Source organism: Toxotes jaculatrix, chromosome 9 (assembly GCF_017976425.1).
Source record: "Toxotes jaculatrix isolate fToxJac2 chromosome 9, fToxJac2.pri, whole genome shotgun sequence".
NCBI lineage: Eukaryota > Metazoa > Chordata > Actinopteri > Toxotidae > Toxotes > Toxotes jaculatrix.
Genome location: NC_054402.1, coordinates 8,509,347 through 8,536,981, shown reverse-complemented (window position 1 = coordinate 8,536,981; position 27,635 = coordinate 8,509,347). Strand labels below are relative to the sequence as shown.

At 38.4% G+C, this 27,635-nt stretch overlaps 1 protein-coding gene across 1 annotated transcript in view; it reads left to right on the top strand.

Annotated features, from left to right (window-relative positions):
- cntn5 (contactin 5) overlaps positions 1–27,635 on the top strand; it is a 52,711-nt gene that overhangs the window by 16,430 nt on the left and 8,646 nt on the right. Inside the window, exons 5-15 of the mRNA XM_041046189.1 lie at positions 554–757; positions 5,344–5,446; positions 10,203–10,384; positions 13,030–13,166; positions 13,320–13,449; positions 16,220–16,364; positions 20,505–20,632; positions 21,010–21,185; positions 22,966–23,086; positions 24,957–25,115; positions 27,075–27,224. Coding sequence (XP_040902123.1) covers positions 554–757; positions 5,344–5,446; positions 10,203–10,384; positions 13,030–13,166; positions 13,320–13,449; positions 16,220–16,364; positions 20,505–20,632; positions 21,010–21,185; positions 22,966–23,086; positions 24,957–25,115; positions 27,075–27,224 — 1,635 coding nt within the window. The remainder of the gene's footprint in view (positions 1–553; positions 758–5,343; positions 5,447–10,202; positions 10,385–13,029; positions 13,167–13,319; positions 13,450–16,219; positions 16,365–20,504; positions 20,633–21,009; positions 21,186–22,965; positions 23,087–24,956; positions 25,116–27,074; positions 27,225–27,635) is intronic.

Below are 27,635 nucleotides of genomic sequence, written 5' to 3'. Positions count from 1 at the left end.
AGATCACTTGAAACAGTCCAGCTTGGAATAATCAGTTGTCATAAACCTTTTTTACCTTTCTGATGGTATCGCTAATTAATTAAAATAACCTTGCTGCAATTAACAGACTTGACAAGACCCTGATTAATTGTTATGGCCTCAGTACTATTTTTCTAAACTTTGCATAGCATTGCAGCAGACATTTCATACTGATGAGCAAGCTGGTCCCTTGTTGCTGTATAAAGCCCACACTCATTACTTCTTTAAATTATTATTGCTTCATGAGTAGGATTAACAGTGGTAGCATTATTAATGTTGTGGAGAGTTATCAGTGGTTAATAATTTACTTTTTGTTTGTTGTTTTACGTGGACTCATACAGTATATTCAGTATTCTACTGATAGTATGTCACTAACTATGTTTCAGAGCATAGTCTGATCTGCAGAAATTATACTTAACTCTTTATTGCACGTGATTTTGACAGAGGGCATAGATGAATAAAGACTAGGTAAAAATAGGCACAGAACCACGTTCTGCATTTTTCTAATCGGTATGGTCTCCCCTGACTTTTACAGAGATTATCTACAGCTGGGTGTTTAACGAGTTCCCCTCATTTGTTGCCGAGGACAGTCGGCGCTTCATCTCCCAAGACACAGGAAACCTGTACATCTCGAAGGTCCAGCCCTCTGACGTAGGGAGTTACATCTGTCTGGTGAAGAACACAGTGACAAATGCACGGGTTCTGAGCCCTCCAACACCTCTAACACTGAAAACCGACGGTGAGGCTCTCAGATTTATGGCACCTCTCACACATGATAGGCCCTGATTTGTATGAATGCCCTAAGCAGACAAATCTAATGGATTTCATTGGATAAACCACACAGCAGGTGTCACAGAGTCCTCTCTCAGTTCATCTATAAGTGTAAAAATGTATATTTTTTTCCTTGTTTTTTTTTATTTATTTAATTTTTTAGATCTCCTTCCCCCCGCTGAACTTGCTCAGCACAGATGAAAATCTAAAAGCATGTTTTATAATTTGCTGGTGCATTTTGGTGTGTCATAATGCATGTTGGAGAAAAAATTTCAGATCAGATAGGTTAATAAAATCGGGCTGGTCTGCTTTCCACTGTGCCTCATGTTAGTGGAGGGCGTTATGAAATTCATATACACTGTAAATAGATAGCAAGCAATGCTTTAACATTAGTGTGGGGAGCCTTCTTCGCTCACAATGTGCTTTGGTGAAACTGGCCATCGGGGAAATCATTTTCCAGCATAAAATTAACTGAATCAATGGCCCTTGCTGTGGATGGGATTTCGTTCTTTTATACTAGCCTCTCAGGAGCCATGCTGTGAAGCTGTTTGTTGGATTCAGGTGTGAATTTCACCTACAGGCTTTTTACATCTGACTACACAGAGGAACGTCCGTCACTTCACACAGGTGCCTGTCATTGTCAAGGTTTCAAAGAACCACTGAGATTACATCTTTATTGAAGCTGTGAAAGGGCCTCTGTGCCTCGGAACCAGGTTTGCTCCAAATGTTGCAACATGAATTTACCTCGTAAGGATTGCATCCCTTCCCGCAAGATTCTTCGTCTGTATTTGCATAACTTTATGTGAAATGCCCTCAGAGACATACATAATACTTAGCTCATAACCATGCTTAATTGGTTTGTCTCTCTCATTAGCCAAGATGCAAAATACAGTCAGAAGGGCATGCGGTCAGTCTGCTTTCAGCGTTTTAACGTACTCCGTGGATAAAGAAACTGGGATTTTTGTTGTTAATTATCAATGATGAGTGATGGAAGAGTAATCAGTTTTGCTACATGCATATTGTCATATGTGGCTTTGATACAAGGGCAGAACAACAGCTTTCTCACCTGCAGCACAGCATGGCCAAATCAAATCTCTACAGCTGTAAAGTCCATTATGCCAAAGAATGTCTTGGCATCTCTTGCTCGGCAAATCTCATGATGTTCAGCAGCCTTCTATATTGTGAAATTGGGTCTAAAATGCCGAAAATTACATTGGCACACCTCACAGCAGACACCCAAATGTTTCGGTGCTATGTGCACCCCTCAGTCATTGGAGTCTGACCAATCAGACACCGCAATCTGTGCCTCAGTAAAAGTGAGTGATTATTACACAGTAGACAGTTCAAGCTGGATCTGTGTGTGGCTCACCACTGTCAGCTCCAACCCTGACTCTCTTAATCAAAACAGGCATCTGGGCTCCATTATACCCTGCTGGAAGCCGTTAATCGTCAGTCTACAATCCACCTTGAGCAGAGCATGCTAACACTGAGCTCTGGACTAATGCACTGTTTTTAAACAGACATACAGTTCATCTCATAAACACTCGCATGAGTTATCTCTTTGGCATAATAGAAGCAAGTGTGTAATATTACTGCAGTAGACAGCAGTAACTGAAATGGTTCTGGATCAGAAGACATGTGAAGCATGTGGTTGTTAATTAAAAGCAATACTACTGTTACTGCTATTGCTACAAAGAAACCTATTTATAAATATGAGAATATACCTTATACATAGAAGAATATACCACAAATTTATGTCATCTAAAAATTACTGATTGGGGTTCAACCACTGTTTTTACTTACAAATAGGTGGCAAAGTTTACAGTTGGCCTGCAGCTGTGTTATTATTCCCTTAAGAAATTTTGTCTCTCCACACTGACAGTAATATCAATGAAACATAATGTTTACAGGCACATGTCATCTCCACATGGGCATGTTTTCTGAACTACACTGTAAATTATTATTGAGGAACTTAGGCCCATAGCCATATTGGCATGATTTTTTTATTAACCCACATATTTTTAGCAGTGCAGTCAAAACAACTCATTGTCTGTTACCCTGAATGTGCACATTCAGCTATCAAGAAAATACTAACATGCATTCTATAAATACACCATGTTATAGTAAAAAAGAAAAAAAAAAAAGAGCAGCGTAGTTGAGTCTCTGTCTAGACTAATAAGATTGTTCCTTTTAGTGCTTTTAAAAATTGGATTAGAAAACTATTGTGAATGTATTGTGTTCATTGAAAACATGCAGCAATTGTAAATGGGCAGTTTCATCTGCCTGCATGTTAATCTGCTGCCTCATCTCCAAGAAGAAATGCTTTTAAAAAACTGAATCATCAAAAATCAATAATTAAAACATTACCGGGACTGATCTGTATATTACAACATTTTGAACTGTTAATCATGTTCTTCATATAAAACATGGCTGCACTGCTGATGCAGTATAGATGGAGGCTCAGTGCCTTTAGGGCAGCTTTTGCAATGAGTACTACAGTAGGGGTGTGACAATCCAATTACCATTAGAGAGACCAGTCCAGCTGTCCAAGAAGTCCATTTTCAAGTGTATGGAGATGGAGAAAGTAAAAGGAAGTTGTTATTAAGCCATTACATTTTTATTACATGGGGAAATCTGATTTGATTATTTCACAAATAAAAAGTGAATGTCTAATTTGAATTTAAATGTTTACATTTATGGATATGAAATAAGGTCTTTATATATTTTAAAGTAGTTTTAATGAGTTCAAAATATGTGAACCTACAAAATATATTTATGTCTAATCAAAAGTCTACCTCTGAGAGGCATCTTAAACACCCATCTAATACTAGATCAGACAACTAGTAAAACACTTTTTCAATGCTATAAGCTTGGGAGTCCCTGTAAATTTTAGGACAGGCATCATGCTTAGAAATTGGTCCACAGAAGAACAAAGCACAACAGAAAAATGTAATTTTCATGTCATTAATAAATAAAATAGGAACATAAAATATAACACTACACTACAAATAAGGGTCAGTAATGTTTTAGCACATGAAGCCTGGACATTATTTCCTTCAATTCTATCAAGTCCAGCCGCCGAGACTGAATATCATATTGAATATACTATGGCATGAGCCAATGAAATATTGCAAATTCATTATATGTGAAGGGCTGCTTTGGAGCCATAAATGTTGAGAATGAGATTGAAATTGAAAAGTTCTTTGGAACAAATATCATAAAACTCCTTTTCCATACATAGTGGGCAACAACTCAATAACCCCACTCCTTCTTTGCAGCTTTCATTTTATCACATAAAAAGTGTCAGGTACACGTAGGAGGTATAATTATGGTTTTTCAAATGCCATGCCGGTCATTTGTCTCACTGATTATGTACATTTCAGTGCATCTGGAGCAGCACCGCATATGGTCTGATATGTTTTCACGTGAATTCATGCAGGTGCTGGGGTTAGTAGCGTGTCCATCAGTGGTGTTCACATGCAATGACTTTGTGTGCATTTAAGATTCTTCTGTAAAGAGTAAAATGCTCATGTAATATTCATATCACAAACTCCCATTTAATAAGGCAGATAATAGTAATTAGATCCCAGGTGAAGGTGCTTTCCTTTGTTACTCCAAATTTGCTCAATGCCATCTGACATATCGTTCTGGCAAATGGATATAAATGGCCGCCTTAACATACAGATGAATAAACAAAGAAAACATAGCCTCTGGCTTAGAGAGTGGAGGTGTTAGTTGTCGTGGCACACACAAGACTGATAATGTGTTATAACTTGTATCCTTCGTAATGTGTTTGTGAATTGTTAAGAGGGTTACTAATTCTTGAGGACTATACACTATGTTTCCCTGTTGTCACTGGAGAATATGCGTTAGTACATCATCTTAATGTTTGTGTGATACCATGGCTTTTGAGCTTTTCACCCGTTCCTTACTCAGTACACATGGTTGTGCATAGATGGCAGTATGCTACCAATGCAGAATTTAAATATTCCTGCATTTTTCAGCTGACTTTGACAACACAGAAATAATGAAAATATATTGAAATGTAATATACCATCTGTTAAACTTGGCTAATCCTGTATTTGCTTTAATCCACTGTTTTTTGTGCAGATCAAAAATATTATTATTCAGTTGCATGCTCTGTATTTGATCCAACCAGTAACACTAGCCCTATTAATAAACAGTGTGTAAAATTAAGGTGGATAGTTGAACGATTTGCCAGATGGTGTGCATAATGTGCAGTCCCACACCTGTACACTGCGTGACTTAATGTACCGTGTGCATTTTGACAGACCTAAACATCAGGAATCCTCTGGAAATTTAGATTTGCTGCTACATTTGTTTTTCTTCAGCTGTTGCTTACATACTCATAAAACAGGTACCGGGAAAATAGGAAGTGGACATCCCTATTATTTTTAAATCTCTATACCCAGTCTCTGTGTAGCACACTGCTAGAAAAGATGAGGATGATGGGAAATGGGGGGTGGGGGTAAGTGGCTGTTTCAATCTGCTTGGGTCTAATGTCTGCAATTCCTCTTTCTTAACCTTTTCCAGGTGTCATGGGCGAATATGAGCCCAAAATTGAAGTGCATTTCCCTACATCTGTTCTGGCTGCCAAAGGAGTCACTGTCAGGCTGGAGTGCTTTGCTCTGGGGAAGTAAGTAAACAGGGACATATTGCACAAATATAGGTAGCTGTTTATTACAGCAGTATAATATTAATCACCAGAAACAATAAACTACATCCCATCACTGCTCTGTTGCTGAGAGATCCTTTAGATAATACTCCTTGTGTTTTTCTCGCTTCTTAAATTACATTATTCCATTACCTGAGTGGGAACCAGGCATATCTTGTCTTCAGGCAGGATGTTAAGTGAGTGTAGAGAAGTGCAGCATTGTAGCTCTGCTGTTAGATGGCATGTTAGTGCATGGGGGGGAAGACTGAATAGGGAATTCAGCCCTAGGGACCCATGTGTTCTCATAATTGAGAGCCCTAATGTATCTGTGTTTCCTGGGTGCTTTCAGGGTCTGTTATGAATGTAGAAAGCCAAGGTTATGTCTATGAGAAAATGAAATTGGTAATAGTTGTCTGCCAGGAGGGAAAACACTTTTGTCCACAGAGACTAAAATTCAAAGCACTTACCACAGTTTCTAAAGTTAGCATTGATGGGTTCATGGTTTCTAAAACTATAGCATTTTTACTTTAAAATAATTTTGAAATTGGCTAGACCAAAAATAAAGTTGCCATTATTTGTAAAGTTTTAACATTTAAAACAAGAATTCTGTCTCATCTTTTCCAAAACAAAGTTGAAGTGGTGTTTGACATTACAAGAAATAGTTTAAAATCTCAGAACATAATCTTTTATCATCCCTACTCCATTTTGTTTATAATTATTCAGCATGAATTATTCATTACTGACTCCTATCTTAAGTGCAAACAGTCTCTAATCTACAGATGACTAAGGACCTCATAATTGTTTACCTTCACTTCAATTAATTATCCACATTATGGTTAGTCATTTCCTAAATATATAGACACTGCATTCTAATCTCAAACCCCTTTAGTTTTCCTGTGAAGCTAAGCAGGAGTTTTTAGACGCTTGTAGAGCAGCCAAACAGCTTGAGTCCTTGCCCTCTGATTCCCTCAATGAAGTAATTTGTGCGGGATGGTTTTCAGTCAGACAGTCATCCCAGTGACTTACCCTGGTACATAGAGATGAATGATTTATCAGTGCACCCTATTAAGGAATGTCAGTCTTTATATAGCTCTGAAAATGAAGTTAAAATGGGTTTTGTTCTCCTGTTGATCAATATGTATGATGGCACCACAAGCTAAGACGGTGCAGAAAAGCTCCTCGCGTGTGAATGCTAGAGCTCCTTGATGTGATTGTCTGTTGTGATATTTGCCAGTGACAGTACTTTGTAGGCCATAGTCAAGGGCAAAGAGAACAATGAGCCAATGAAAAGGAAAGAGAGAACAATAAAAACACAGTCCTCGTTAGCTTCAAAGAGTTTTGCGTCCTGGTCACCTTGTAATATTATTTTTAGTAATGTCTGCAAGTCTAATTATTAATAATTATTTATTATTAATGATTTTGTAACTTTACTTTCCTAAAGGGCTTATCACATCTTTTTTGTGAACAGGACTGGTATTCAAACAACTTATTGTGTGGCCTAACAAGGCTTATTCTGCATTTTTCTGCATTACACGAGAGCTGTCAGTAGACATAGACCAAAGTTACTTTAAAAGCGATTAGCTCATTCTTCAAGCAGTCAGAGTTCCAAGCCAAATATAGCGCTTGTGTGAACCACCAGTTTGCAGGCTTGTCTGGCTTCCAGCTTCTTGTTGGAAATCAGTAGCAAAGTTACAAGTAGCAAGATTAATGTTTACTTCCATTACAGCCTTTACTAGCTGTTGAACTGTTTATAGTATACAGATATTTTGGTTCTGCTTCTTTTCTTTTCCAATTCACGCAAAGCAGTTATTATTCAGCCAGTGTTGTTCATTTTTTGTTTTTTAGGATTATCAGGATAGTTAAACTGAATGATTACAGCCACCTATGGATGATGATTATAGTATTTGCAAATTTTCAAACAGCACAAATTTAAAGGCTTCATAGTGTGATTTATAAGAAGCTCTGGAAAGTGCAGTGCTGTTAGCCGCATTCATTTCAAGGGATACGGCGTATGAAGTTCACTGTAGTTCAAAAAGTTGTGTACGTTTGATGGGTTACACATTCTCCCACTCATTTCCACTTAAAATGTAATATGTGGCATGTGGTGGATGTTTTCATCCAAATTGCCTTAGAGTAGTGGATATACTTTTAGTTTCAGTGACCCCAGAGGGAATCAAACTCTTGAAACACAGTTACTTTCCTCATTGAGCTACACAGGACCACGAGGACCACATTGTCAGCAGCAGCAGAAAGTGCCTCTTAATGACAACACATTTCATGCTGCTACGGTTAATGTCCTTGTTGTTTTGCTCAGATCAGACTGGTAAAATGTGGCTTTGTGCTTCATGTAAATTCTCCCTTAAAAACGGTGTAGGATTTCCTAAAGGGACCAAGAAATTGAGAGCTTATCAAATGAGCTAAATGGTGGGATAATATTTAGATCTTAATGACCTGAAGCAAACCAATTCTGCAGTATATTTTGGTATTAGATTTAATTTTGAACCTTTATTATGGAGCCATTCCAGATGAGGGCACCGCAATTGTGTGTAATGCTAATTAAGATGTAATCTACAGAGCTCGCCTATGGCACGCTCTTAAATTGAAAACTGTAACACCTTACATAAACTCCAGTGTGCAACACATTCATAATGTGAGGGTGGAAAATACTCAGTTTTTGCGCTTTGATCAAATAGACCGGAATGACCAGAGCTTCATAGTTCGGGGGTTCATGCCAAGGGTTTCATACAGAAGACACTGACAAGCAAAACTGAGTGAGCCTTTTCCCTCCTGCCTGCCCCTTGTCCAGTGAACACATACAGGCCTGGTGCTCATTATTCAGTCTCCAAAAAGACTTGGGAAGATTCAGCCTCATGTTCCGGCCCCTCGAGGTCTCTATGGATTTCCTCTATTCTCTGGCTAGTCAAGATTTTAGTTGGAGCAAAGATCTCTAGAAAATTGTCCATCAATAACATATAAGGAAGTGCCTCATAGCAACTGCATGCCGTATTCATGAGTAGTGATCCAATCTCTATGCTTTTTGTTATCATCTTTTGATGTTATTCTCTGAGGCCTCAGATTTTTCCCCTGGTAATCATTATTGTATGTATGTATAGAATAGTAGTATGTATAGAAACATTTATAATGTTGATTTAACATACTATTACAATATGTAGCTGTTTGTAAGATACCAGTGATAACAGTGACTTATGATAGTTTTTCTAAATTATTTGACAGGTTAAATGTATGACTAATTACTGTAAAATAGGTAAAAAATAAATAAATAAATGCATATATATATATATATAAAAGTAAAAGTGTAAATACTGTGACTGTCTATGAATGTGTCACACTCCTCTGTAGTGTGAGGAAACCTGAATGTATGCTCTAAGGTAATGAGTTAGCTATTCAAAAATACAAAGAAAAAGAAAATGTTTAAATCATTAGTCTACAGAGTATGTGACACAAAACTCCTGTCCAAAATGTAAAAAAAAAAAGAAAAAACACCTGGTTTAATATAAAACATGCTCTGAATCCTAATTTGAGCCCAGTGCAGCCCAGAGCTCTTCTATGTCCTTGTGAATTTAGAACAGATAAAAAAGCTCAGGGATGTAACATTTCCATCTTGGCTAAATGATTGATGGGTTCACTGGAGGTTTGTATGGTGCCACATTTCCATCTTTCAGAGACCTGTCTATTCTAGTTGTCATACAAGAGAGCACTACTGATACTGAGCGCATAGTAAGGCATTCTCTCTCTCTGCATGTGCAAGTCATCTATCATAAGGCTCCATAGGGCAATCCATGAATAAACAAGGAGAGATGACAGTGCTCGTACACTAATCATAAAAACCTCTCTGGCTGTTGTAATAACCTGATTAGAATACTGTCCCTGTCCCTGTGGAACCTGGGATCTAATGTGGGGGTCATTTGGTACAGTAAATATATCATGGGTGGTCAAAAGGTTAATGAGTCACTTGTAGAGCAGAAGCAACATTAAATAGGCATCATGGGGTGTCAATACTTAATTGCAGATTAAGGACTTCTGGGATCTGTGGGTCATTGCCGATGTTTGTTACGGTTAAATGTTATTATTTTTAAATTCTCTCTTTTTTGTAGAGCTGCAGCTAACAATTACTTTCTTTGCTGATTTGGTGATTATTCTTATAATTAATCATGTTGTCAAAACAAATGTGAAAATTGCTACAGCAATTTCAAAAAGCTCACAGTGAAGTCACAAATAGATTATTTTTTCCTACTAACTGTCTAATACTCAGGGCAGTTAGTAGGTACTCAGGGTCCTAATAACTGTCCAAAACTCAGGTCACTAAATAATGAAAACACTTCATAATGAAAACTCTGTTAACATCTAACAGTTAACTCATGCAGTATAAATATGAATTGCAAAACCTCAGAAAGTGTATATAGTTTGTTTTTTTGTTTGTTTTCCCTCCCCTCCCACAGAGGCAAACTCTCCAGTGATAGATAGGGACTAGCTAGGGATCTATCAAGGTTTTCTATTTGATATTCTATCAAAAATCTAACAGAAATATCTGTAGTAATTGTAATTATTGCTAAAATATCATTGTCAGTTGACAGATTAAGATCAAAGAAAACAAAAAAAAAGCATTTGTGATGCATTGCGAAATGCATCATTGCAGCTCACTCCCTATACTGTAACTGCTGCTTACTCCCCTAGACTGTATTATTGAGTATATAATTCTTCTCCATTCTCCTCACAGTCCAGTGCCAACAATCACATGGAGGAAGATAAATGGCAACATCCCCAAGAAAGCAAGGCTTCGGAAGTCCCAGGCTGTGCTGGAGATTCCCAACATTCAGCTGGAGGACTCGGGAACTTACGAGTGCAAAGCTGAGAATCCAAGAGGTGGCACTGCTTTCAAAGGACATCTGCAGGTCTACAGTGAGTCTGAGCATGTTCTCACTCCTGTAATTTATTATCTTTTACTTTTGTACAACCATCGTACATTATGTTGTGTAAGAAAAGTGCTGATGTGTTGTGTGCCAGGCATTCTAGCACAGTAGCACCAGTAGTCTAGACTATTATTCAGCCCTTTGATAAGCTATTGTGGTTGCTCTACCCAGTTTTCCTGGATTTTTCATGATATAATCTTTGCTAGTTACAGTATTCTCAAATTCAAGGCTGGGGACCAGTACTGCTCCCTGTGAATTTGCTGAACAGTCCAAGGACTAATTATATGCCCATCGCAGACAATCCAAGAACAAGTGTTCATCATCTTAATGAATGAGCTCTTTCTTTTAGTTGAGAGAAGTGTGGGTCTCTTAAACACCATAATTTGCGATCTTTTTGTCTTTTTCAAAGATTTGACATATCATCATTTTTTTTTGTACATCCAAGGCTTTGGACACCTACTGTTTTCTATGGATTTGCTGAGCACACCTGCCTGTTACTATTATTTTTGTCACTACAAAAGTGTGAGTGTCAGTTAATAAATTGAAATAATCTTTTTAGATTAATCAACTCATAGATTATAGAACAATCTGTTGTTGCGAATACCAACAATTAGGGCTAAAGTGTATCTATACACTTGTTCTCAGCTTAGACCTGATGCAGGTATACACAAATGCACCTCAGTTAAGGACAGTTTTCAGTTGTCTAACCAATGTGAGGTACCAGTGAGCTTGTTGAATTACTGCCTTTGCCTGTGATCACAAACTTCTCTATGAGGGTGCTTGTCCCCGATTCTTCTCTGTCTGTGCCGTGTGCACAGCACTAACATAATGGACTGCTTCAGCCTTGGTAGGATACATTTCCAAGGCCCTGCACTTCTTGGCTACCTCCATTCTGTTGACATCACAAGGAGAATAGGGAGCCTAATTTGTAGCAGCCTCACGCTAAATGTAATTTACACAGGTCAGCTTGTAGTTTGAACTTTTGTTGTGAGGGTGACCTTCCTGACCATAATCATTCAATCAAGCCACACACACAAAAAAGCATTCTTCTGAAGGTGCCATATGCAAAGAATAGCAAAGAATGTGCTTGGCATGTTACGGTAATGAAAGCAGCTCGGTTCTGTCGTTTCCTTATTTTCTTTACACAGTGTACAAGAAATACACTGCTATGCAATGTATATCATTTGGGTCAGGCAAGGTGTGTCATGCGATACACTAATCTGGATTAAATTATTTTCTAGTTTTGTAGTCTGAATAGAACAAAACAGGTCAGAAATCTATGTAGAAGCTTTCTCTAAACAAACAGAAATCATATCTGTAGGGATGTCAGGGCCAGTATTCTTTCTGAGTCCTGTCCCACAGAACTCAGAAAGGATAAATGTAATCAGTCTGTGCATTTAAAATTGTATTATGAATTTATATTAGTGTTTATATTTACATATGTATTGATGCCATCATGAACATTTGTAAATCTCATTTGAGCGTAAAAAAACATAAAGCAAAAAGTACAAATGAAGAAGGTTTTTTAAAAAAAAGGAAAATAGCTTGTTATTGACTAACACTCCTTCTTTTAAACAAGACTGACAAATTGATCCAGTCCCAGTAAAATGTCCATGTAAATTTTATATTCTTGTAAAATTGAAAAAGACAATCACATATAAGACCCAGTAGACGAAAAGAGACTGCAAGATTAAGAAAGTACATACAGCCTATATAATGTTCAGATCTTGAGTTGTGACAGATACTCTGTGCAGCATGAGGAGTTGGACAGTAACTTTTGATGCAGCTTGGAAACACAAGCAAGTAGGCTATGGGAAAAAAAAAACAGAAAAGAAAAAAAGCTTCATGGTTAGGGAGCCCCTGGGAAAGGCAGTCGCCTAGTTTGACTTTGGCATGGGCCAGCCATGCAATGGAAGGAGAGAAAAGAACGTGTTCACAGACATGATAGAAAAAACATGACCATGATCCACACTTGGAGAGGACAGGAGAAGAAGGCTTTCCTCTTCTTTACAACAGTCTAACTCTGGGCCCCATCAGGGAAAGTTCCTTGCCTTGGTTGATGTCTGCTGTACCTGTTAGCCAGCACCTCACTGGAATAGCTATGCATTTTCTTTCAGGTCTTCAGGGTTAACGAGCATGACAGAGGATCAGAAAAAGGAAGATGTCTTTTTATTGGACATGTAGTGTGATTAATAAGTTTTGCAGGAGGCAAAAGCACAGAAGTAGTGAATGTCATTGTGTCAAGGATGTTCAAGGATTCAACGATTTTTATGTAAAGTGACACCAAAGACTGAAAACAAAATGCAGTACACAAAAAGAAGGCATAAAAAGGTTGAAACGCAGTGCCAAAGTTGACTTTATATAATAATAAATAATAATAACAAGCAGCTTTTTCTATTGAAGTGTCCTAAACCATATTTTTTGGCTTTTTTTTTGGACTGTAGCACCAGAGGGTTATATAAAAAAAGTGGTTTAGTACAGTACTACATCCACTATTTGAAATACAGCCTCCTACTGTGTGTTGACTGTTCTTTTGTGCATGTGTGTTCTTTCTTGTGTAAGTATAGGTAACCATACTCATGTCTTTTCAAGGATAAATTACTTATTCTTAAATCTTTTTTTTTTATCTTCAAGCCTTCCCTCAGTGGGTCAGAATGATTAATGATACTCAGATGGATAGTGGAGAGAAGCTCCAATGGGAGTGCAAGGCCACAGGGAGGCCCCGGCCCACCTATCGCTGGCTTCGTAATGGTTTGCCCTTGACATCCCAGGTGCCCACACCTCATGACACAGTACCCTCTCCTCTTGTTGATTGCACCCTGAAACATCTGAATTATTCGTGTGAAAGTCCACCATGTGCAACAGTATGTATTGTATATCTATATTCAGACTTGAGCTTCCTTTGTACTTTTTTCTCATTACAGGGTCGAGTTGAAATAGTAAATGGAGATCTGACCATTCACAAAGTGCAGCAGACGGACTCAGGAATGTACCAGTGTGTTGCAGAAAACAAATATGGGGCCATCTATTCCAATTCTGAACTGAAGATTTTAGGTATTTATACCTTTGGTATATAATTCAAATTATACCAAACAAGGCATTAAAAGAAAAAAAATAAATGAATGTAATTGTTATGAGGTAACTTTTGTGCTCTGCCAGGCATATTTCTTGATACTCTGCAAAGAATAAAATTCCAGACCTAGTATTGGCATCTCAGTGAGGTACCAGATGATAGGTAAGGCAGATTGAAATGCAAGTGGGGAACGTGGAACTGTGAGATGTGCTGATTGCCAATCAATGGTCCCTGATTTAACCCTGGTGGTGGACGGCATGAATAAAAGAAGGGCCCTTATGGTTATATTCAATGACTTGTCTGCATGCGTCAAGTTGAGGAGAGTCTGGAACAGTTCTGCATTATTCTGCGGAGAAAGAAAAGCAATGACTTGTAGGTATAGATTTATACTAATGGGAGCAAACACTAGGAGAGAGACATCAGTGGTTTCTTTGATGGAGTTTAATGACTCCATTAGGGTCTTATCTCCGCTCTATCGTTTGTCATCAAAGCCCAGACTACATCAAAATCCCCATTACTTATAGAAAACAAACCTCTTCTTTGGACATGACTTTCATCAGATATTTATTAGTCAGTGCTATTATCATTTAATAATCAATTATCATTATCAATAATTGCTAACTCACAATTTTGCCATAATTTTGGAAGAATGTCTGTCCTTTTTAACACAGACAAAACATCAGTAACATATTTGGAAGTTTAAGGACATTAAAAGGCATGGAAACTGTGTTCTTCAGCCTTTAAGGCTTCAGGCTAAAAACATAACAGTCATACTGAATGGCTGTTCACTGTTCTGCGTTGATGCACTATTTTCTCCTTGTCATCTTCTATACTGGGACACATCTGGTGACACCCATTCCCCTTTCGTGTTTCCCTTAGGGACAGTTTGATTTACTGTCTGTGTGGCATGCCCTTTTTTGAAGGGAATCTGTGGCATTTTGAAAAATCTTCCTGCAAATGAACAAAAAAACTTTGTCCACTCACAGTAACTGATGGCTTTTCCTAAACCACCATTTTAAAGTCTGTGTAAAACAACCACTCTTGTTGACTTAAATTCACGGCATCGTCTACAAGAATCAGAAGTTACAGATTTTAAGAAGCTTTATCTGAGCTGACGAGGAGGTGTTTTTGCCTTTCTTAGAGTCACAGTCACAATGATGATATTTGGAAGCCAGTGATGAATGTTTTCATAACTATACCCCCCAGGCATCTCTTCCCAGTGACCTGTGCTCTGTGGAGATATCCACAAGCAAACACTATCAGGACAGATTACATGGCTAATAACAGCCTGAAGATGAGCGATCACTGGAGGCTACATGGGGGCAGCGGCTGCCCTCATGCCTGTGATCATGTCCCAGATCCAGCTCTTCTGGGAGGGTAGCGGGTGAAGCAATAAGGGTACTGCTGCTACCAGCTGCAGGCCTGCTCTTATTTTGATTAAAACAAATACTCACAGCAACTGCTCTGTTTTCTGCTGCTTTTTCCTGTCTAGAGGGACCTCTGCCACTCAGGCCACTACTCAGGCTCAAAGACACAATTGTTACAGGGAGAGGGGTCAGCCTGTAGCTACAGATGGGATTGAATTGTCATTGTGTATAATGTCACGTATAAAGCATCACTCAGAATTTGAATAATCACAGCTGACAAAGCCTTGCAGCCAGTAGATGGCCTTGATGTGTAATACAACTCTACACCAGTGCCACATCAACTTCCGTGCCTGAAGCCTTATTTAGACTATTACTGCTTAATTTGTCCTCTTGAGCAAGACATAATTGTTAAAAATGTTTATATTATGTGTTTATTATTCACTCAGCCAGCCTGGTTAAATATGGGGGGAAAGAAAAAACAATTTTCCTAAAAGCAGTACAAGTCATCCATCCATGTCATCATTAACATGATGACAGTTATTTACTGATTAGGCTCCAAAACGTAATGCATATTTATATAATTGTAGCGGATTCTGAATTAGCACAGAATTAAGACAAAGTGTGGTACATTATTCAGTATTTAAAGCACATTAAAGTCAGTGTATGTATAAAAGCATGCTGTGTAATACCTTGTGGAAAATTTAGTTATTACTTTGAAAGAAATTAGTATTTTGATCAAGCAGTGTTTTGAGTCATGATGTGTCATACTAAACCCTCTAGCATTTTTTAAATAATTACTTTGAAATGCCACAGTTGAAGAGGTGGAATGAGTATTACGTTTATAATTCTATTTTAGCAACAATTTTAGCAACTGCACAGTGATTACAACTGTATCAATCAAGATTTTTTTATTGTTTACCACAAGGGGGCAAAAAAAATCCAAAATGACTCACACAAGTAAGCTAATCAAGAATTAGCTAACAGTCGTCATATTCAGCAGACACAGCAGCACGAGAATCCACATTTTCCACTGAGGATGTACCGTACCGTTACTTTGCGATAGGCACAATGCCAGCAACAGCTGCTCAGATTTTTTAATGAAGGCAATACTATTTTATTTATTGTTTGCTTGTGTAACAAGAAAATGTTGTGAATTAATTTGTGAAAAGGAGTCTGGGGTTAATGATGAACATAATGCATATTTACATTTCTTAAATGGTTCAAAAATGTATTTTACTCATTTGTTTTGACAAGAGCAAAAGTTTGGAAATTATTAATCACATACAGTATTAATTTAGTGCTGACCATGAAATAACTCAATTATTTAAATTTATTTATTTTTTAATACACCCTAAAATTCTGTATGTGTGTGTGTCTTACACAGCATCAGCACCTGTTTTTGTCCCCAATCCCATACGGGTCATTGCCACGCTTGGAAAAGATGTATCGCTCGAATGCAAACCCAGAGCATCACCCAAGCCACGGATAACATGGAAGAAAGGAGACAGAAGAGTACAGCCAAGTAAAAGGTACAGCAGCTCTTCAGAGGCATCATGTTATGTTTCACTCTCAAATAATAGTAGCTTTTTACATACTGGATATCATTTGGATTGTATTTGTTCTTGTATGTGAAATAATAAAAGAACACTGAGTTTTTGATCTCTGTAAGAAGAGTCTCCATTTTCATGCAACTTGTGGGAGCCCCAAAGCTGATCCAGTGATCCAGTGTTTTTCTCAAGGACACTTAAGTGTAGCACAGGTGTTCAAACCTTAAACCAATCTAAGGTGGACTCTTCTATTCACCACATTCATAACAGTACATGTGAGTTCATAGCAGCACATTGTATATTGTGATACAGAGATTTATTCATTTTTTAAATTGAAAATTAGTGGTATTGAAAAGCAGGGGAAATATGTAAAACTCAGACAGAATCATTTAGTATAAGGAAATATTAAGTGATCTGCCCTTTACTGTGCATCCAAAATAGCAGGGGGTGTGTTTCAGTGTCTGAACTAAAGCCCTTAAAATATTTTAAAGTTTTTTTTTTTTATATTTCAGAGCAAGGATTAATTTTTGCTGTTATTAGTGTGATAGGCTGGCATTTTCTTTGAAGACAGTGGAAGATTTACTAGCTCAGGTATAAAAGCTATTTGATTTTTTTTCTTCTTTAGAGTATAGAATATTGTGAGAGAAAGTTAATTGACCTCTAAAATATGTATGAAGTCATGAAACATTTGTCTCACTCAATATCTCTATGCGGTTTTTCATCATAGCTTCATGGTATAAATTCAAGTGTTCATTCTGGCTCAGGCCTTTGAGGAATTGTATACATGTCTTGTTGTAACACACCACAGTTTCATTACTGTAACTGAAATTAAGTGTCACTGCTAAAATAAAACACCTTAGGTACTGGCAAAGCTCCGGAGACGCATCCTCAACCCCACCTCCTTCTCACGGATTCTGACAATTTAGACTGTACAATTGCATTTGGAATTCACATGCAGTTTGATGCATCATCTTTTATGAGAAACATCTCTCCATTGCACCTAGAGGGGGCTGAGCAGAGCGAGGGTCCATCAATCAAACTGAGCGACACCACTGAAATTATCAGTCACTGCTGAGCGTCCCAAGTTTTGAGTGAGAGAACGGCACCTTTGTTTATCAGCCAAGATTCAGCAGTCTGTTCAACAGCCTCGCACCAAGGGCAGCCAGTTGATAATCAGATCCTCAGTGTGTCGCTCCTTCAAACAGGCAGCGACAAATCTTCATGCCTCTAACAGGTGCATAGAAACGGAGTATTCAGGAATCTGTTTAACATGGTAATTTCAGAGGTTGGTGCAAATCTGCAAAATATTTAATTTCCCATTAAAAGGAAAATGGTCCTCAGTGGTAATTTTGGATGTCTGTTCTCTATAAAAGAGCTGGCTTCAGTAGAACTGATGGATGGGGATAGGTTAGTGAGTGTGGTGCCCTTAAATGGTGATTAATGACCCTAGTTTGTCTGGATCTGATAAAGCCTTTGAGGTATTTGTCAAACCCACAGTGTTGTCCGTGAGACTCATACCTGTTCGAACACCCTGATCTTGTTTTTATCTGACTTCAGATAAAGTCGTGTCTTGAGAGAGCAGAAAATTGTTCACAAAAATATTGGCAAAGCAGTTAGTTAATCTCTCCCCTTAGAGTAATTCATCATTCTCTATTAAGTGCTGGCGTTATATTTGTACATGGTTCATTTTCTTCATGATCTCAAAGAATTTCTGCAATCAGTAATATTAACTTTTCTCACAGATTCCTATTAAGTTCCTATACACAGTGCTTTTGTAATCTAAAACACAAATCCAATTAGAGTTTGACACTCTAATAGGATGTTTGTTGCAACTCAACAGTACTATAGTGAATTAATGAACTGTATAACACGTTGTGTTTAGGGGGGTCACTGCTCAAGTGGAGATCAACCTTGTGAAAGGGTGATTTCTGTCTGAAAAACCCAAAATAAACAAGAAGTCATGGGTTTTCAGGTCTTAGCCTGTGTGACTCCTGCAAGGATTTTCTGCCATTACCTATCGTAAAGAGTTTATGGATGGAGAGGCGTTTTATTCTTGGAAGAACAGGGGAGGAATCGACACAGCTTCACGTTTATCTGGCATTGACAGCTGTGCTGACTTAATGAAGGTTTGTAATTAACATGGATTTCCGCTAATGTTCAGGGCTTTTCCCATTAGTTTGAAAGTACGTGGCAGACTCAATTCAAACCCACAGCCTCTTTGTTTTAAGCAGTAGGTGTATCATTTGGCAATTTTATATTAAAAAAAAACTGTGAAATGTTTAAAACTGTATTGTTGCATACATATTTTATATATACAAATAATGGGCATTCTGTAGCAGTCAATTTGATTTCACCTCAGATTTTTTCAGATTAGAAAATCCTGCATATATTTTCAAATGCTATAGGTTTGCTGTGATCTTCTGATGTTTCCCTTAAATTTCCTAATGTTGAATTCATCTGCATATTCTGTATACCCAGCAGTCCCTGTCTTGTCCTTTCTGCCTCAGTGTCCTTGTCGGATGTGAATTTCCGTCCTAATTTGAAAAATGTCTCCTGGCTGCAGATTGCTTCTGAATTGTCTATGTGAAATTTTGTCACGCCTTCATGGGTTTCTCTTTGCCAGTTTCAATCACCTTGCCAATGATGAAAGAGCTTAGTGTAAATATAAATAATTATAAAATGCCAAACAAAATGAATTGAATTAAAAGACGAGAATACCTCACACCCCTCATGCATCACACCTCGAAATACCATCACTTTGCCTGTTTTATTTGGGATGAAATTGATTTTCTAATAAAGAAGGGCTAGTAAATATGCATCCCTGCCTCTGCAGGCCATGCTGAAGTCAAATGCAATAGAAATATTTATATTTTGAATAAAAGTGGTTTGCACTGGACACCGGGGGGAAAACAGTGTTTCAACATAATTCAAAATACTGTATTTATACATGATTCCTGCTCTGTAGCCGTCTGCTCACGCACCTGTTCCAGTGTTGTTGGATACAGTTGCATCCTTCACTATCTTCTGTCAAGTACTTAATGCTCCAGCTGTTATTTACAAGTCAGAGCGAAATGTTAATACCATATTGTTACTGTCCTTCAGCTGGATAAGGGGCTGCTTATGAATGCATACATGGTATGTTTTTTTATGTCTCTCTCTGTTACATTTGTGTTTTCTGGGAGGACAGCTCGGTGATGTGCACATCTTGCTTTGACAGATTTTTGCTTTAGATTCATTGAATGCAGCAATACTTGGGGTTTGTCAGGTGGATTCATGAGCGCCGTGCATGATGAATGCACCATTTATTTAGATTTATGGAAATATTGATGCCAAGGAACAAAGAATCATAACATCTATTTTATTTCATGTTGTGTAGCGTTCTCCACAAATTGTCCTGAAATTTTCCTTTAATGAATTTTAAATTATACTGTAATTACACAAATGGCTGCATGTTGTGTTGTTTTAGAGACACAAGACGAAATATAGTGCATCAGTGTACCCACTTTGAAAGTCAGAGGAATACTGTGTTTTGTTTTGTTTTTTTTTGTTGTTCTTAACGTTGACACTTTGGTGTCACTTTTTTTTCTCCTTCTGCTGAAAATTTGTCCCCATTACTTTAATCTGTATCTTTACTAGCATGTGTTTTAATCCTATTCAAGATACGGCTGCTTAGTGGTATCTGCAAATCAGGTTCATTAACACATTTAAATTGTTGATTGATCTTTACTGAAAAAGTTTTTTTTTTTTCCATGCTTCCTTGTTGAAGGTTACAACAAATACAAGCACTGTTCTTGACTTCACATCCCTCAGTCCTCTGAGCTTTTTCATAACACAAACAACTTACTGCCTGACGCTTTTTGTCCTTCATTTCAGTGATAATAACTTAACTATAAATAAAATTTTATTTTATATTTTCCACTGGAATCTCAAGTAGATGATTATTTCAAGAATATCTGAGCAGCTCGTTTTAACTTTTTTTATTCTCATCCCTAGTGAATATTGCTATTCTTGTAACCCAGCACATCCACAAACATGTAACCTCATGTCTGAACTTGTAGTGCTACTGTTCGTACGTGGATTTGTTTCTCATACCAGTATTGATTTTTGTGTCCTTTCTCGCAGGATTATGTTGTTACGGAACAACACTCTGAGAATTGTTAACTCCAGCCGAGCGGATGAGGGGAACTATGTGTGCCGGGCGGAGAATCAGTTGGGTTCGGCAGAGATGACTGCCATGCTGTGGGTAAAAGGTAAGTGATGCCCTGGGGGCCTTTATTTTCTGCCAAATTAGCACAGGTTGGCCACTAGTAAACAGTCCCCAATGTCATTTTTTCCTCCCACCTTTGCTTCGGTGCCATTTATGAAATTTATTGTGCTTGCTGAACCGTGAACCAAGGGCTCTCACATTCAAGAATCATATTACAAGGACACACTTTAAAACTGTAAAGGCCTCTGTCTCACAGATGCACTGCACACTGAGCTAAGCAGGATATTTATCTGACGAAGGTGAGTGTTTTTGCCCGATTCAGGGTTGGGTTCTCATGACTGCACTGGCAGTGATGTCACAGTCAAATGCAGCTGCTTTGGGTTAGCCTGAGGTGACAGTGCAGCAGCTTTGTGCTTCCAGAGGCCATGCGTGTGGAGCTTAGCCCGAGCAGAGTGGAAGTGACTGTGGGGGAGAGCGTGGTGCTGAGCTGCAAGGCCACGCATGACACATCGCTGGATGTGGCTTTCCAGTGGTTCTTCAACCAAAAACCAATCAACTTCCAGCAGGATGGCGGCCACTTTGAATACATCCAAACAGTAAGAGCGAGAGTAAGAGCAAAAGTAAGACAAAGAGTAAATTTATCATATGGTTCTTCCTATCTATCTGTCTATTTATCTGTCTGTCTGTCTGTATAATTGTTCATCTGTTAAGTGTAAACAGATGGCTGATTTTTTTTTTCTTGTGGATCAGTCTATTGAAGTTACATTTATTTTGTCGTTTCCATTTGCACTCTCAATGTAATTATTTTATCCTTCCTACTGCACCAAACACTTGTTATAGGGGAACAAAGAATCAGTTCCACTAAAGGTCAGGCAACCTCGGGTATCGTCAAAGACCTGCATTGAATCACACAATCAAATGCAACAATCAAAGCCTAGTCTATTATTTTGAATTGGACCTGTGAAATTTTATCTTTTTGTGAAAATGAAAACACAAATTGAGGCTGACTTGTATTGGCTTTGAAAGGTTATAAGGGTTGAAACTGGGTCAGCAATGATTTAGAATGAGAAGTAGGAAGGAAAATAATGGAGAAGAAAAACACTGGATATGAAACTTTAACACGGTGAATATCTCTGGATCTTAATGCGTATCATGGGCTTTGTAGATATGTAACATGGTCAACAAGCATTTTTCTTACTGCATAGTAGTTAGACCCCTCCTGAACTGTAGGAGCCAAATTGTATGCATTGTTTCTGTTTGTCTGTCGGTTTGACTTGAGTCATCTAGAAAAGGTCACATGGAAGGTCGAGGATCCTCTGGGGAAGATGTTGAATAAAATCTCCAAAGAAAAATAAAATATACCCGAACATGAGGCATTTAACCTTTGCCTCTCCTCAACATCAAGGTTGCATTGTTAACCTCGCCATTTCGCCTTCACCTTTTAACCTTTTTTTCTTTTTCCAGGACCTTTTGTGATCTCTTTGTTTTACTTGTTCTTTATTACCAGTTGTAATTTTTCCCCTTGTTAACTATATGTGGAGTACCAGGGCACCATGTTCTCTAAAAGATACACTGTGCATTCTGCACTGTGCATATTGATTAGTGATAGACCACAGTAGTTGGTTTATATGAGTTATCTGTGGTAAATACTTAAGGAACTTAAGCACAGAAGCCATTGGAAAAGAAAAAGTTACAGTAGAATAACACAACAAAGGACATTTGTATACACAAATCATTGTGTTAAACACTTAAAACAAAGACTCAGATATCACCCCTGTTATGTTGGACACTAAAATAAACATTTCTGAACAACAGTATGTGGCTTTTTTTTATTTTATTTTATGTTTTATCTTTTATAAAGTAACATCTTAGATTTCCCCTCTCTAATACAAAAAAAATCATTAGTGTCTAGACCATAAAATAAAGTTAAAAACAAATTTTTAAAGAGGGCAGGGAGTCTTGTTTATGTCACTGTTCCTTTATTGACAGTGGATGTTAAAATCACATCTGTCCTGATGTGTCCTCTGCTACTAGCCGTACTCTGGAGAGAAAGTATTTGCAGTGACAATCCTTTACAGGCACAACAGATTCCTGGCTGATGCATGGTTTGTAATTTTAATCAGGTTTCGTGCTAAACAGCTGCCTGTAGACCTTGAATTATTCCCAGTCTTGCCTTAGGCATTTCTCATTTCAACAGAGAAAATACGGGTAGCTGAAGAATGTAGCAGCAAGCAAGCACCTGAATTAAACAGGAATCTCTCAAGCCACATGAGCCTCTGCGAGGTGTAAAGGAATCACACTTTTTCGTGTCAAGCACATTTACTCTTTACTCTTCTTAATACCTAACTTTTTTATGCTTTGCTTTATCAATTGCAGCAGTCTTCAACAGTGGATCTGATGATCAGGAGCATTTTGCTGAAGCACGCTGGGAAGTATGGGTGTCGGGCACAGACCAGTGCTGACAGCGTATATGCAGAGGCTGAACTCCTTGTGCGAGGTGAGCTTGTTATCTGTCACTGCACCAGTGCATTGCAACATCTTGCACACTCTTCACTGGAGGTAGTGACTCACTGTCCCCATTGAACTGAACCACTATCCTCAAACAGAATTCACAAGTTTTTCTCATACTGAATAATGATTGGAAAGTTTATTCCAGGACACTAGATTCTGGGTGAACGGGAAGAAAAATGACATGCAAAAAAGCATCCCAATGTACATGTGGTTACCTCACTGTTGCTTTCCTTTATCCTATCCTTTAAAGCAGTTAGCAGTGCTGTGAAATAATGTTAACATTTTCTGTGAATCAAGGAAATTAGCCACAAACTTGATTCCAGTGCAGCAAATCTGAGACGTTAGCCAGTTAGACATTAGAAATTTGCTCCAGGTGGAGACAGTCGCACAATGACTATTTCCACATTATTGCCACCTTTTGATCACCTTGACTAATTTTTTATGGTCACTGTGAATGTGGCTGGACAGACGGTCTGTCTGCATGAGCAAGTTTAATATGAGCTGTTAAACAGATTGGCAGAAATGTCTCGTGATCAGATTCTGCGGCGGTTTCTGAATGTTGCTGATAAAGTAACGTAATGATTATTGTCCAAGCAGATTGTGGTCCCTCTTTGATTGTCTTACGATGACACAGTTGTACATGTTTTAAGGCTGTGATGCAATTATTCAGTCTGTGAGCCTTAATCCGTGGCTCTTAGCCTGAGGAGGGTTTCCTGCAAGATGGCAAGAAATTATATTTTAAGACCAGTCATCTAGCCCAAATTAAATTTGGTTTGGTTTCGGTTTATAGTAAATAGTATGGCTGGGCAATGATTCAGTATCATTGCATTATAGTTCACTTACATTGGAGTTGTATTATGAAAGCGGGTGGGTGGGTAAGGTTGGTAGATGTCATTGTTGAACAGAAATTTTGCTATCAAGCAAACTGTAATCAAAATGAATCACAGAAATGTTTCACAAACAAATAGATGTTGGTGATGAAATGGCAGTGGAACACATTTTTTTTGCCAAGTGAAGAATTTGCTGTGGTTTTTCCACATCACTTTATACATGTGTATTAGAAAAATATTTTAGCTATATCACGGATCTCCGCTATAGTATTTGATGTATTTATTGACTGATTAACATTAAGCACTAATAATGGGGAGGGTTTACACAATGGTGTAGGGCTTAGTAAACAGAGGGCGCTGTTCCTACAGTGACACAAAATGCATCTTAATGTCCTGAAATGCAAATGCACCTTTCAGCACAACCTGCTCATGGGCACTTTTTGGGGACACAGTAGACTGGTTTTCATTGAGCATACCAGCTGCCGTCTTTTCATTTACAGCTGTTCCCCCCAGAGTCCTTATACATTTGCTGCACTTGCAGATTAAATTTACTTCTGAAGACTGAGGTAAACATATGTTTAGCTGTATTAAAACACAGGAAGGTCTACTAGACAGTCATGCTCAGCAGAACTGGCAAACTGCCTCCGAAGCCCAAAAAAGAAAGCGTCAATATCCCTTAATCAGCATGAAATCCTTGGCAGCAGATCTGTGTCAGCCCGAATCCTGGTTCGGTTTAGTATGGCGTGTTGTCTGTTGTTTGTTTGTGCAAAGCGTACAACAGGGAATTGATGTCACCATATGCACGCAGCTGCACATCCTTCTTAAGGCTTGCATGGTTGCATCCATCAGTAAATCTAATAGAAACTATGCATGATGAAGACATCACAATATGGACCAATATAGAATTTATACAAATGATAGCAGAGATAGTTTCTGTTATTCTCTTCTGTCTTTACATCTCTGATGCTTTGGTGCTTCAACCATTCAAACCAGTAATTTAATGTGTGTCTCCTAACCTTTTCTCAGGTCCTCCTGGGCCCCCTGGAGTGGTGATAGTGGAGGAGATCACAGACACCACAGCTACCCTGTCCTGGACTCGTGGCCTTGACAACCACAGCCCTATCAGCACCTATAATTTACAGGCGCGCAGCCCATTTTCATTAGGCTGGCAAACTGTCAAAACAGGTAATCAATAAGCAGGAAATTGCAGCCCCTAGATCTGGGAGTTTAATGTGGGACCATATAAAGGCCTTACTCCTGCCCACAGACATGAGATGGTGAATCAGCCCAACTAGAGCAAGGTTACTCTTTTCCAAAGACGCAATTAACAATTCTTGTGGCAACTTACTTTTGTACATTAACGCAATCCGACTTTTAAATCTCATCCAGAAAGTAATGGATCAAGCGTCTTAGACTTGCTCTGGACAAAACTCTGACTAAGGCTTTATTCTTAGATGCCTGTTTAAGAAGCTGAAAGGCAGTTCCCTTTCCAGCTGTCGTTTTATGTTTGAACTTGGCTGTTGTTCAGAGGAGCTTAGCAAAAAGTAATTTGAGCCTATATCAAATGTCATTGGTTTGAATTTTATTCGGTGTCATATCAGCTGTTAGCGGGAAATTAACCTTTTGGGCTTGAATTATAACACTTTCACTGCTTAAAATATGAATTAGCTTCTTTTTCTGTACCTTGACAGAAAAACCATCAATTACTATCACTTAGCATTAAAGAATGAAGGCTTGCCAAGCATTGTGTGTAATCCATCTTAATATACCATATGGTAATAATAGCAGAGTTGAAGGTGTGATAATGATTCAGCCCACAGATATATAAATCATGCTTTGTATACGTTCCCCTCACATCATGTCTGTTCAACCGCATTTAATTCGATAAAGCACAATTAGGACTCTGTGATGTATTGCCAGTGTTGAACTTGTTAAGATTAGAATAAAGGGGATTGGGCTTTTAGTTCCCGCTCCTTGCAAACAAAGTTATCAGCTCATGTTTGAAGAGCGGCTTGCCTGACAGAGTGGTCTCATTGTGACCGGCTTTGGATGATAAGAATGTAAGCGCAACTGCTTCGCTGAATGTTGCTTTAGTTAGTATGAAGAGACCTCTGGTTCATTTGTGACATGGATATGCTTTCAGTCAGTGTTTGTTTGTTGTTGCAGGATCAATATTGACAAAGCTTGATTATGGCAGCCCTGAAGAAACTAGATTAGATGTTTTACCTGCTTGTAATTCCATTCAAAATACATTCATAAACCTGATTTTTTTTTCAGTCTCAGGGTGTGATTTATAATTACATGGCTCTCAAAGCCTTCTGTAGATACTGTGAAAATTGATTGAAATCAGCTCCCCTCTATGTAATGAGTTATACTTCCAAATGTGCTCTAAAGCCGCTAGTAAGTTGCTGTTCAGGCATCAAAACCTCATTTACCAGGTTTCAAGCAAACTATATCATCACCACCTGGTGTAAAAATATGCCAAATCACTCATAGACTCTGGAGGGAAGGTGTAATACTGTGTAGTCCGTAAGAATTTTTTTTTGGCTCTGTACTCCGGCACATTGGATTTAAAATGAAACAATGGCTGTGAGGTTGAAGTGTCAACTCTCAGCTTTTGCACGTAGCTGTAAACAGTGTAGGAATTATCCCCCAATTTCAGGGAACAGAAAGTTAACACAATCCTGAAGTCATCATGTAAAGTCAGCATATTTAATCATATGTAATCCTTTGTAGTTAATGGCTGCCTGTAGGCCAAAATCCTCAGACGTCATAAGGCATTTTGTGTCTTCCCCAGTGATGCTCTTCCAGGTCTGTGCTGCAGCCACAGCCTCTTCTTGCTTTAGCAGTGAAACACAGGCTCAGTAGCCTGATTGAGGTCAGGCGACTGCCTTGTCTAACAAAGAACTTTCGAATGTTCAGCCATAAAAAACCTGTCTGCCTTGTCTGTATGTTCAGCTTCATTTTCCTGCTGCTCCTTCTTTGGGGACAGTTTGTATTTAAAAGTCTATCAAACACCCTCCAAGCTGAAAGTTGGCACTGAGTGTCTCACGTACCGCAAATAAGGGTGAAGAAAAGTGCAGTAGTTATAATGTGGTTCTTTTCCTGAATAAATAAATACACAAGCAGCATTCCTCTGTGCAGACCCAGACCCAGTCACAGGGGACATGGAGTCAGCCATTGCTGTGGAGCTCAACCCCTGGGTGGAATATGAGTTTAGGGTGGTGGCCAGCAATGCGATCGGCACCGGAGATCCTAGTGCACCTTCGAGAGGAGTACGGACTAAAGAAGCAGGTAAATCCTCCAAGCCGTCAAAGTTGGGTATACACTACATTCAAGAAACATTTTGGCAGCCATCAGTAATCACCCACAGTCCAGGAAATTCTTATAAAATATACTGAATGTGCGTTTCAGCTGATAATTTTTTGTGCCTCCACACACCACTTCATGACCATGTTATATTCCCATTGTTAATATACTTAATTTTAATTGGGCAAGAAGTCGAAAATAAGCAGCTTACATGAATTTCAACAAGGTTAGTGTTTCTGCTAAAGAAGGCAGTCCTTTAATGCCCTGAGGCAAAGACACAGCAGACATACACTATTTATGGTGGGCAAAAATTCACTGAGACAGTCTGGATCAAGTGTGCTGCTTCACTAACTCCTCGTTTCTCGTCCATAAAATGTAATAATTACAAAGGTCAGC